General features: G+C 49.7%; 3 protein-coding genes across 3 annotated transcripts; 1 reads left to right on the top strand and 2 right to left on the bottom strand.

The window, feature by feature from the left end:
* The first annotated feature begins 711 nt into the window (after window positions 1-711).
* F5Y00DRAFT_224566 (hexose transporter) lies at window positions 712-3218 on the top strand. The gene is made up of 2 exons (XM_048006016.1): window positions 712-1127; window positions 1218-3218. The coding sequence occupies exons 1-2, from the start codon at window positions 877-879 to the stop codon at window positions 2539-2541; spliced, it is 1575 nt and encodes a 524-aa protein (XP_047869305.1). The 5' UTR covers window positions 712-876; the 3' UTR covers window positions 2542-3218.
* Window positions 3219-3530: 312 nt separating this feature from the next.
* On the bottom strand, window positions 3531-6841 carry F5Y00DRAFT_224565 (uncharacterized protein). The gene is made up of 2 exons (XM_048006015.1): window positions 6146-6841; window positions 3531-6049 (listed from the first exon to the last, which is right to left on the bottom strand). Exons 1-2 carry the CDS (start codon window positions 6521-6523, stop codon window positions 4253-4255), a joined length of 2175 nt encoding a protein of 724 aa, XP_047869304.1. The 5' UTR covers window positions 6524-6841; the 3' UTR covers window positions 3531-4252.
* A 667-nt stretch (window positions 6842-7508) lies between these two features.
* Window positions 7509-10505, bottom strand: F5Y00DRAFT_250669 (glycoside hydrolase family 3 protein; the record flags this gene model as incomplete). Its single annotated transcript, XM_048009755.1, has 7 exons — window positions 7509-7557; window positions 7654-8144; window positions 8197-9499; window positions 9555-9774; window positions 9828-10086; window positions 10141-10266; window positions 10314-10505. The coding sequence occupies 7 exons, from the start codon at window positions 10503-10505 to the stop codon at window positions 7509-7511; spliced, it is 2640 nt and encodes an 879-aa protein (XP_047869303.1).
* Window positions 10506-12509: the final 2004 nt, after the last annotated feature.

The raw sequence follows: 12509 nt of genomic DNA, 5'->3' as shown, positions 1-12509 counted from the left end.
CAATAAATACAAAGACGCTCTGCTGCACGGGTCAACTGGTAAGCATGCAGCAAACTAACTTACATAGTACCGTACATACAATTCTGGATGACCAGGATGAAAATCCAAATTCAATGTTCAGCATCTCCTCTAAGGGGGGTCGTTGAATAGCAACCCCGTCCCCCGTCTCTGGACTCGCTTAAGCACACCCACTCTAGCCCAAGACCAATCAGACCAATCAAACGGGTCGACCTCTTGGGCCCTCGCACGCTGTTTCTCGTGCTCTCATTGCTTCTCCAGCGCCCAGCGTCCAGCGTCCTCTCTTCCCCCCCCAACAGCGTCTTTGCTGCATCCTGACCCTCTGTCCCTCTGGTTCTTCTCTCCCGCCTTTTCCCTCGCTGCCCTTTTTTTTTTCTCCACCCTGCAACTCGCACTCTATTATTACCCACTCTGCCACTCTGCCACTATCCATCCTATCGATTCCCGTCTATAGTATCCAGTATCCTATCCCCAAACGTATCTGCTCAATCAATGGGATACTGCGCAATTCAACCCACAACCTATTTCACCTATTTCATCAACCACGAACGACGCAATAATCGTCAATAGTGCCGGTTTGACGTCGAAACACCGTCACCATGGCGATAGCCATGGGTTGGCACAAACCCGATAATGTCGCCGGCTCCTCTGCCCCGGCCATTATGGTTGGCCTCTTCGTAGCGACCGGTGGTCTCTTATTCGGATACGATACAGGGTGAGCATCACGACCCGACCCTTCCGCTTCAATCTGTTTGGGTTCCAATGCGTTAAAGAAAAAAGAAGATAAAAAAATAAAGGTAGTGCGATGTGCTAATTTACCACTTTTTTATATAAAGGACGATAAATGGTATTCTTGCGATGACTTCGTTCAGGAGTCAATTCAACACCGGTTACCGAGATCATGACGGCAGTTATGACCTTTCCCCTTCTGAAATTTCCATCATCGTCGCCATCTTAAGTGCCGGTACCGTCGCTGGTGCCATCATCGCCGCCCCTCTTGGTGATTGGATAGGCCGTCGAATATCCATCATCGCCTCCGTCTGCGTCTTTTGTTTCGGCGTCATATTCCAAGTTTGCGCGGATGCTATTCCGATGCTATTAGCGGGCAGGTATGTTCACATCTGGCACATCTGGCTCTTCTAAGCTCTTCTAATTACCACTTCCGGCTGGGCTCTGGGCTTGCTAATACTGTCGTGTAGGTTCTTCGCTGGTGTTGGTGTCGGATCCGTATCTGTCCTCGTCCCTTTATATCAATCTGAGATGGCCCCGAAATGGATTCGTGGTACGTTAGTTTGCGCATATCAACTTTCAATAACGTTCGGTCTATTGGCGGCATCCATCGTCAATCTCCTCACTCAAAAGATGGCCGGTCCACCCGCGTATCGGATCCCCATGGGCCTTCAGCTCACTTGGGCCTGCGTACTATGTCTCGGCCTGCTCGTCCTCCCCGAAACCCCTCGATTCCTCATTAAACAGGGCAATAAGCATGCCGCTGGTCTCGCTCTTAGTCGTCTTCGCCGTCTCGATATAACACATCCCGCCCTCGTCGAAGAACTCGCCGAGATCGAAGCGAACCACGAATACGAACTCGCACTGGGAACTGCCTCATACCGTGACCTTTTTATCGGAACGCCTCATCTCGGCCGCCGGACATTAACTGGCTGCTGTCTTCAGATGTTGCAGCAACTCACCGGTATCAACTTCATCATGTATTACGGAACTACTTTTTTCACTACCGCCGGTGTCTCGGACCCTTTCCTAATCTCCCTCGTCATGAACGTCATCAATGTCGTATCGACCATCCCCGGATTATTCGTCGTAGAAACCTGGGGCCGTCGGAAATTACTCATCGTCGGTGCGCTAGGCATGGCCGTGTGCCAACTCATCATCGCCATATTTTCTACCCTTGCGAGCGACTCGCAGAGCTCATTGGTAGCCAAACTTCTCATCGTCTTCGTCTCCTTATTCGTCTTCTTCTACGCTGCCTCGTGGGGTCCGGTGACCTGGGTCGTTACATCGGAAATATATCCTCTCAAGATTCGCGCAAAGTCCATGTCGGTTTCCACGGCGTCTAATTGGTTATTAAATTTTGGCATCGCCTACGGCACGCCCTTTATGGTGGAAGAAGGAAACGGTTATGCCGCCTTAGGGGCTAAAGTCTTCTACGTGTGGGGAGCTTTCTGCGTGCTTGCCGCCATCTTTGTATATGGCATGATTTACGAGACGAGCAAGATCAGCCTGGAGCAGATCGACGAGATGTACGAGCGTGTTCCCTTCGCGTGGAACAGCAAAGATTTCGAACCGAGCTGGAGTTTCCAACAGTTGCGCGACACCGGATTTGCAGATAGCGGTGTCCCACCACCCGAACACGAATTACAAGCCTCTAGAACGACGACGACTACTAGTACTAGCGAGAGCGTACAGACGATACATACTACAGATTCTAACCCTAACGACAGCCAATCGGAAGAGGATAAGATAATAAATCAAATGGGTATGGGTAATGTCGACTTCAGCTATTGATCCTCGATCCTCGATCCTTTCTCATCGTCTGTCGGTACGCAACCGCCCGTGTCTTGGTTATGATGGCCTCCGCCTAAGAGGCTTAGGGTTTTCTGTTCTTTGGTGTTACATCGGATATATAAGCGTAGGAGTTCAACGCGGCGGAGTTTACGGCAACGGGAGTTGGGACTGCTGGGGAATCATTCACAATTGGGATTTCTGGGACGGCGGGCTTTGGTTTGGCGGGTTACTACGGGCGGCATCATGTCAAATCAGGCGACGCATCATTTTGGGGAACAATCACCGGTTCGCGTTGGGCATATATTAGCAACCGCCTCGAAAAAAGGCGCGAGGCGTGCACGGCCTCTGGGCCGCATAGGTCTCTCCTCCTTTTTTTATTATTATTCTCGTCTAGGAACTTGGGCTTATTCCTCGACATGCCCGTATTGTATACAGGCCAAGATGTCTTCGCGTTACGTTGTATACCGCTGTGTAGTGTAGGTGGCCTCGAGGGAGATGCTACTACTGTTTTTGCGGGTACCACAGCACGGCTTGAATAGATAGATAGACATGTGGTCGAGTTGATCTGTTGGCTAGCTAGCTAGCTGCTTGGCGAATTCGAAAAAAGTCGAAATGTTCAAACAAATATCTTGTCCGATCCACACTACGTGATTGTCAATGTATGTATTGTACCTAGGTTAGTCTTGTGTCAAATTTCAGCTTTGTTGTTGTTGTTACTAGGTACCTACACCACGCCCATGATCGTAGGTATCAGCATGGAAATAAATAAATTACTGTAAAATTTTAAGTACCTATGTCCTGTCGTCTATATGTACCTAAGGTGGTAGGTAGGTAGTGAGGTTCCCCTATTCTTGAAGTCAGCAGCCTCTCCTTAATAAGGGCGTGAGGGAGGGGCCAATGACCGATGGACTCCCCTGATTAAAACGGAACCCGGGGATAATTAATTAATCAGTCGATACATAGCACATATTCATTCCAATCCCCGGTAGCATCATCAATCACCAATCATCAAATACATACGAAGAATAAGACATGTGTTGTTTGTTGCCTTGCTATACCCGTATAGGTACCTATACGGTATATACACCTTGATATTATAATATACAACGCACCCCCTCTCCCCCCTCGCCATCCCATCATACCTAGGTATGTATTAATACCCGGGAACAGCTAGCTAGCTAGCTTAGGTAGGTATTGTAGCTCTAGGACCAAACAACGCACGCCAATTCGCTCTCTTGTTACTTACTGAGGTCCTTACGCTTGCTCGGCCAACAGGCACAATATCTACCTATCTATCTTAGGTACCTACCTACCTATTTATCCTCGTCTTTACTTATCCCTTAACCTAGGGTCTTCCATATTTGCAACCCGCAGTACCGCTACGAAAGAGAAGAACTCCTTTGATTAGGTAGCCATTAGTAACAACAACAACAAGTCCTCCTCCTGCCGGGTTCGTAATTCCTTTTCTCGCTCGCTGGCCATAAATAAATTGGCTCTCCTATCCCTTAATTACTACCTATGCATTCCCTCCTTCCCATCCTTGTTTGTATTTTCTTTTCCAAAGAAGTATAGTTAACTAACTGGGTAAAAGAAGAAGAAGAACCTAAACGAAGATGAAAGGGGGGGGACACGCGTGGAGTTATACATATGCCTAGGTAGGTAGGTATTGCAGCCATTACACACAGTATGAACACAATCCCGTCACTCATCCTTAACCCTTATACGTGAGGTACGTGAAAAATAGCAACGCCATCCACACCACGCGCCAGGTTGTCGTCCATATCTCCCTACCGACGACCCCTAACGTATTTCGCGACCGCGACGCCGGCTTCCACGTGTCGCTGCTGCGCTCCTTATCGTCGTAATAAGCATCCTTCCTAATTTCTATGCGAGGACCCTTATTCTGACCCCATCCCCATTTACCCGAATTGGCTTTTGCTTTGGTATTGGGTGAGGCTGCGCGTGCTTGTTGTGACCCCAGTCCGTTGGTTATAGATTGGCCGCGTGGTCTTGTGGACGACACGCGGGCCGAGGGGAATTTTGACGAAGATGTCCTTGACGAAGTTGGCGTCATGTCGGAGGCGAACCTGTCGTCACCTTCGGTCTTGGCTTTGAATATCGGGAGTAGTGCTGATGACGGGTGTTGGACAGGTTCTAAGGCGAACGGCTGGAGATTGAAAACGGGGAGGAGGAAGGCGCGCGCTACGAGTATTAGTACGGTTAACACGCCAAGGGCGGCGTACGTCATGTATGTCGAGAGCTGTTGTGGGAGTAGGCAGAGGTGAGTTTGCAGTGTAGTCTTCGGGGAGCCCGGGAGAGGGTTTCCTTTGTCGTCGATGGGGTTATACATAGAAACCATCTGGAAACCCGGCGTCGGCACCCCCATGGCCATGCTGAAACTCTTGACCGTGATCTCGCGGACATTTCCCTGCTCCGGCGAGTGTACCACCTCGCAGTAATCATGGTCATCTCCGGAAAAGGCATGTATTATGTTGCCGATGTTCTTGACCAGCCTTTCGGAATCTTCCGGATTCAGTACATTCTGGTATTGATAACCACCCGAGACGCTAATGGCATTTCGGTGATCCGGGATCACGGGCCCTGTCTGGTCTTTGGGCGGTTTTGCCGGAGGCCAGTGCTCTCTCATCGGACCGCAGGGTGTTCCTGGGTCTCGGTATAGAGGTACGTGGGTCAGGAGGATGGTCGGAAGATCGGGTGCACCCTCTCCTGGATCTATGGTCGGTAAGTTGCTATAGTCTGCTGTTTCGAGATCTTCGACTTTGTGCGCGAAAGCTAGCTCTTCTACTTCACCCCTCCAAAACCGCAACTCCTTCTGAACAGCCCTTCGCTTCGTTGCCTGAACTTCTTTCAAGAATTGCTGGACTGGGTCGTAAATAGGCTGCAGATCGACCTGGCCTTTCATGCTCGAGGTACCAGCACTCAGAGACAGTGTGTCCACGGACACAAAAGTGTGGTTTCCGATGACATCAACCCTGTTCGTCTCTCCGAAATATGCGATAAATCGATGCCTCGCGGGAACCTTCACCTCAGCCCCGAAACCTAAGTCGTGATTCCCCGGTAAACTTGAGATGAGTTTCCGTCCCCGCTGTCCCGGCCCGGGGAAAACACCGCCCAGATTCCAGTTGTCGTAGAATATGTTGCCGAACCTCGCGTACTCTCGAAGCCAGTAATCATCGCCATATTTTCTATGCCATTCCTTCAAATATTTTCTCTCTTCGGCCGGTCTGTGCTCTTTTGCCCATTCCGGGTCTTCGAAGTTCCCAATTCTCGTCTTCCACTCTCTTCCACCGTCAAAAAGGTCTCCCAGAAAGATGACAGTGTCTGGATGTAATTGATTTTGTAATTGTATATATGATTGCCGCATGTAATTATCGGTTATGGTCATGGTGAGAGGGTTGAGGGGCCACGGGCGACCGGGGTAGGAGTGAGGATCGATAATCTGGGGATCGGCGACGAATATTAATCGATGCGGAGTTACTCCAGCTGGCTATAATATTGTAATGTGTTAACGATTTTGCTTTGTGCTTTGCGCCTCTGGACCAATATGAAGAGCCCTTGGAGCTTCTCGATATCTCCAACTTACCCAATCTTCCCAATGATCCCAGTCGCAACTCCGTATCCGACTTGCGAATATCCAGCGTTCCCCCCACAGCAAGACGAGTATCCAGAGAGCCACGAGTAGATGTGGGAAGCTCAAGAGTCGTTGCCTCGTCATATTCTTCCTGATTTGATGCGCTGCCTTCATAGCCCAGCTCCAAGCTACTTGTCGACCCCGTCCGTTTATGTATCCCCAGAGTTGGCCCAGCATAACTCCGAAACAAGCGAGTATCTCGTCGCAGATGGATTGGGGCTCGTTATTATTCCTGTAGTCGTAATCATAGGAGGAAGATGTAGGCAGGGAAGACGACGGGTAGCCGTAGCCGTAGCCGTTGCTATAAGGCGGCGCCATTGCGATCGACATTGGTAGCCATAGGCGGGTACGTAAGCTGTATACTGGTCCGTGGGGATCACAGCTTGTTAGCTCTTTTAATAATCCGTATTCCGTATGAATTTCCAAGCTAGATCTTTCGAAGGTAGGTAGGTAAATAATAATAATATTAATCAAGGGCGAATTTAGGCCCTGTTCTAGACTTGTAGACTGCTAGATGCTAGAAAGTATGTAATTCTAGAAAAGTATGTAATAAGGTATTAACGTCTCTAAGAACGTGGAGCGTTTAAGCGTCGCCAAACGGTAGTGGAAAGATGGACCCTTGGTGCTACGTTAAAATGATACGCTATAACTTTATTTTTTCTGTGGGGTCTGCCAGCTGCTGCGCCCATGCCCGGGCACCCCCCTTTTTCTTCGCACGATCCAGATCTAAATCTAGCCCGGATACCGTTTAAAGACATGTTAGCCCCAACACGGAAATAGTATTAAATATGCTGTTATCCCTATGTATAACCTTGGGAGATATATGCTCTCTTCCAATATATGAAAGGTACCTATGTGGCAATATCTACGGCACCATAACCCGGAGGCGTTTAACGAAGGCTACAATATACGATATACTAAGCTTAGCTAAGCGACAAGAAATTAAAACTCGATATTCTCTCCATAGAGAAGCAAGTATATTCGTGTACAACTACTTGTTCGATTTATAACCTTCGTGGTTAAAGAGTGTACCAGTATAATAATCCGATATCTCTCGTGTCAGCATGCCTGGGAGCGCTCTTCTGATAAGAGCAACTCCAGGCGGGAATCTCGTAAAGTCAAGGGAATACGCCATTATGCCCATGCCCAATCGCCGTATATGGATATCAAAGTTATCCAGCAAAGATCCGTATGCGCTGCATCATAGCGCCCTTGCTGCGCGCGTAAAGAGTGAACCAAAATAAGTTAACTACCTACATATAAACCGGAATAGGCCGAGTGGCGAGGTTTGTTGATGCCTAAAGAGGGCATAGAACTAAAATGTCCAAGTGAATGATTCTTTGACGTCAAACGGAATCGAATGTCTATAGATTAAACCGGTTAGTGATTGTCAATAAGGGTCAACGAGATAGGTAGGTCGTAGGGGAAGATCGCTAAGCGAGGGGTGGGGGGATGCTCACCTGATATCAGTCGCCGACGCCCCTATCAGCACTTTAAATGTGCCCTCCTCCGCGATCCATGCCGGAACTGAGTCATCATAGTATCCAACTGCGTACTTATCCAACGGGATGATGATATGCTTAGTTTCTTCCGGCTGGAGCGATACCTTCTCAAACGCCACCAATTCTTTCTCGGGGCGAGGTAGCCTCGACTTGTCGTCTCTAACGTATATCTGGACCGTCTCTGAGCCGGCTACCCTTCCGGTGTTAGTGACCGCCATGATTAGGTGGATTGGCGCCGACTCCGTCAGTGTCCTCCGACTAAGGGACGGTCGGCCATACTCGAACGTCGTGTATGAGAGGCCGTGACCGAACGGGAACAGGGGTGCGATGCTCGTCCGATCGTAGTGCCTGTATCCGATGTATAAGCCTTCACCGTACATAACACGTGAGTTCTCGCCGGGCCAGTTGTGGTACGCGGGAGTGTCTTCGAGCCGCCGAGGGAAAGTTGTCTATTATAATTAATCGACAAGATCGATGGGTTACCGGGACTGCATAACTTACCGGAAGTTTACCACTGGGGTTCCGTCGGCCGAATAAGACGTCAGCTAACGCATTCCCAGCTTCTTGACCTTGATACCAAGCCTGAATAATGGCCGGTACTTGGTCCGCCCAAGGCATGGTTACCGGCGAACCGGATTGGTTGACTACAACGGTACGCGGATTAGCCTTTACGATGGCCTCGATCAACCGATCTTGGCTTCCGTCGGAAGGAAGGTCCATCGTCTTTCGGTCGTATCCCTCGGATTCCCACTCGGCATCGAGTCCGACAATAACGACGGCGACGTCTGCTTCTCTTGCTGCGTCTACGGCTTGCTGAAGATAGTCGACCTGATCTTCCTCCTTGAAGCCGAGGCGGCAACCTCCATATTTATGTGTCATGTTGAAAATCTTCTGCTTGGCGATTGGTCGAAGCTCATTCGTCATCTCCACTCGCAGCTGCACTGGTCTTCCAGCTTGCATATTAATGTCGACCATATAATCGATAGAGCCGTCAAACATCGCTTCGCCTTCTTCCGTCCAATTCCAGAGGTCGAGAGCCAACTTTCCGTTCACGTACAGCCTTCCGGGACCGACACTCATGAAACTGATCGTGTGCTTTCCGGTAGTCGTCGGCGTTATGTAAGTCGTTGCTATGGCTGACCATTCGGGACCGAGCTGGGCAAGTGGTGCGGAGTCCCATAGGAAGAGGTCGGTATTCGTCCTTCTCTGTGTGACGATTACGTTGCCCTGGAACTGATCTCCGCTAAACCAATCCAGAGTCACACCCGGCTCGCCCGACTTGTCGGTACAGAAAGGCGAAGCGACCGGAAGCCACTTATGAATGTGACATCCTTGAGCATATACAACTTCCTGCTGTGCCGCTGCTATAATGCTATCGAGCGGAAGTGTGTTGTAATAAGGGTTAAGACTGGCGCTACCTCCACCGCCGGCAATGGCCCGGTTGGCATTCGGGCCGATGACCGCGACCTTGGTGGTTCTAGGGTTGAGCGGTAGAACCTGCCCCTCGTTCTTTAACAAAGTTAGACCCTCAGCTCCCGCTTCACGAATCAACATCCTCGTCTCTTCTCTGTCGTCTTCACGCTCGGCTTCTTCTACCGACATATCATCCCCCTTGGTGCGTTCGACAAGGGTTAAGACGTTTTCTGCGGCGATATTTATATCGTCAATCGTAAGTTGACCGTCATCGATGGCTTTCAGGACCTTGTCGAAGCGCCACTTAGACGAAAAGGGGAACTCTATATCACACCCTGCCTTTATCGACTCGACAGTCGAATTAACGCCGCCCCAGTCGGACATGACAGTTCTAAGAATCCCAAATATCAGCCATCGATCTTGACCCGGATAGAGATTAGACTTACCCGTCATAGCCCCATTCTCCTCGTAGTATATCCTTAAGCGTATGGTTGTTCATGTCGGCATGGGTTCCGTTGACCAGATTATACGCAGACATGACGGCCCAGGGGTTCGCTTCTCGTACGGCTATCTCGAACGGTCGAAGATACAGCTCTCTCAACGGACGCTCCATCATCACCGAATCGATGGTAAGCCGGTGAGTTTCCTGTTCATTTGCTACGAAATCTGTCCGACTATCAGTTGAAGTTCCGAATGCTAGCGGGTAGGTGGTAGCGAACGCTTAATGGTCGCGGCAACCCCTTTAGACTGCAACCCCTGTATATACCTAGAGGCGAGCTTGCCGGTGAGGAGTGGATCTTCCGAGAAAGATTCAAAATTTCGGCCACCAAGAGGATGACGATGCATGCAGACTGTGGGGGCGAGGAGCACATTGGCAGACCTGGCCCTGACCTCATCGGCTAGGTGTTGACCAACTGTGTATACCAGATCTTTGTTCCACGTAGCCGCAAGCGAGATACCGCACGGGAACAAGGCTGCCTACGCAAGAAAGATTATTAATAAGGTCTTACAACATCGAGATCTTTGACTAACTTTGGTGCCCCCAACAAAGATGCCGCCCCGAGCGCCATTAGGGCCATCACTTGTCTTGATGGCTGGAATGCCTTTGGACGGTATCGACTTTGTTCGCCAGAAGTCCGCAGCAGTAAGTAGCGATACCTTGACGAATTAGCATATGACGGCGTCGAATTTCTCTGATCATATACCTTCTCCTCGAGACTTAGCTGAGCTAGCTTCTGTCTCGCTAGCAACCGGCAATTTTTAGAGGCGGCAACTTTCGGGAATGGGCTACCGGGAGGAGAGAATTCCGTATCTGGTGTCGTGTTACTTCCGACACTCTCGTACGGCGATGCGTTGGGGTCTATCCCATCGAACTGCGCGTCTTCGATATGCTCCATATTCGAATGATGGCTGAAGATGTCTATTATAACCAGCCCTTCCGGGGAAATAGTCACACGTGATCCACAGTGAACCTTGATATTTTCGGACGCTATTAATATTAGTTAATAATGAGCTGAGGGTTCGCAAGTACGTCGAGAAGACGGTGGAATATCAGTCGTCCAAAAAAGGCCCTGTAGGGCGAAGCGAAGTCCGTCAACGAACCCGGTCCCAAAGTAACCTTTTCCCCACGAATATAAGGGGGATCTCGAAGGTTATATGAGTCAAGTACAACTTCAGGGCCAAACGCCAAGGTCGAACCAGTCTTACTTATGTATTGATGGGAGGAGGCAATACCACGTCACGGCCGAGGCGATGGCAGCTATCTTCAAAGCATACGATGGTGACTTCGGTACATACGAAGGCAGGGGTAACAGAATTCGAATGGCACTATGCACGAAGATACTGACCGGGAGGACAATGCGGTATTTCCAATAACGGACGTCTTAGGACCACCGCTCACAAGTCGAGCAGGTCGTCCAAGGATCGACATGTTATCAATGGGTTTATTACCTAGTTTCGATCAATGGCATATGCCGCAAAACCGCCGAGAAGTGAGGAGTGGAGATAGAGTGTAGGTTCCGGAGTCGACATGATCTCTGGGTTGCTTTTAGTGCAACCATTGTCACTTGACAAGTCCGTCTACGAGGGACACTATATTGCTGGTCCTAACTAGGAAATACCCACATCGGCAGGAACGGACCGGAAGAGCGTTGTTTCAAGGTACTTGAGAGAAGACGAAACGAAAAGCACGCCCACGCAGCCACGCTGGTGTCGCGCGAATAGAGTGGGGGGCCGCTACGGGAAGTCTTATCCATTCGGACGTGGAGTACGGCGACAAGGGGTGGTATGGCGGACAAGGCGGTCAAGCGAGCCAAGATCCCAGCAGCGGATCACGAACTGAAAAAAAAGGGTGGAGAGATAGCCACAGCTAAACGGTTCCTGGTTATATACTCTCTTTTCCTCGAAGCGGAAGCATGACTGCGACTGTGATTAGCTTGTGTATACCTATCACGGTAGAGTGGCTATAGATTGGGAGGAGATCCATAAACCCTGTGAATTTATAAGTCGTAACCCTCCTCTATTACACGACATATATTCGCCGGGAATTGCAACGCTTCCTAGGCGAACCGGATGGGCGGTCGAAGCGTTACCTTACTTCTAGCGTAGCCACCTACGAGGGTTGGCCGTCCACGAGACCGGCGGAAGAGTTATACGGAGTATACATATGGCGAATCAGATCGCCCTAGGGCCTAAGCCTTAAGATGCCAATGTGCATCGCAAGCCTTTCTCAAGCAAGGCATTGGCGTCTACGCAGCCGGCCGTTCTATTCCTAACCGGTCCAACTTGTCAATAACCGATAAAACGGTATATCGACAAAGGATTCTAAGAGCTACCAAGAGGCTCAATATATACCGAAGGGCCAGATAACGTGAATAGGTATCGGACTAGTATCCACCATCCGTTGGTCCGGGCTTGAACGGCATGGATCTATATGGATCTTAGCTACCTAGACGTATTAATGGCGAAGAAGAGCATGATGCAATCTTATGAAAAGCTCCCCGGATTCCGTACTTGTAAATGAGAGCGGCGCTGAGTTGACAACGATGGCTTCCTAAGTAGGTAGTCAAGCAGTGTGGGAAGAACTACATAGTATTATCGACTAGTTATCGCATAGTGCGTCGAAGATCCGGTAGCGAATGTTGGTAGGTACATCAATGTGTATGCATGTAGGTGTACATATGTAAGTGATCATGCATTTGTAGAGGTGCAGGATTTCTCTACTAGGAAAAGTTTGAGGTAGTTTTACCAGTAGCAGTAGATGGCTCTTTCCGCCAAGTGGAAAAGATCCACAACTATAGAACCTTACGGGACGCGATTAACGTATCGGGTTCGCGGCCCGGAAGCACCCCAATTGGGAAAGACTAGGAAGGAAGCGCCGATTGACCAATAGTAACGTATCA

Source organism: Daldinia vernicosa, assembly GCF_022497035.1.
Source record: "Daldinia vernicosa strain CBS 139.73 unplaced genomic scaffold F5Y00scaffold_3, whole genome shotgun sequence".
NCBI classification, from domain to species: Eukaryota; Fungi; Ascomycota; class Sordariomycetes; order Xylariales; family Hypoxylaceae; genus Daldinia; species Daldinia vernicosa.
This window is presented reverse-complemented; position numbering and strand designations above follow the sequence as displayed.

Coding starts and splice junctions, on each gene's coding strand:
- F5Y00DRAFT_224566 (XM_048006016.1), top strand. CDS start 877: ATGACTTCGTTCAGGAGTCAATTCAACACCGGTTACCGAGATCATGAC. Junction 1,128..1,217: donor CCGATGCTATTAGCGGGCAG/GTATGTTCACAT, acceptor ACTGTCGTGTAG/GTTCTTCGCTGGTGTTGGTG.
- F5Y00DRAFT_224565 (XM_048006015.1), bottom strand. CDS start 6,523: ATGTCGATCGCAATGGCGCCGCCTTATAGCAACGGCTACGGCTACGGC. Junction 6,050..6,145: donor GGGATCATTGGGAAGATTGG/GTAAGTTGGAGA, acceptor ACAATATTATAG/CCAGCTGGAGTAACTCCGCA.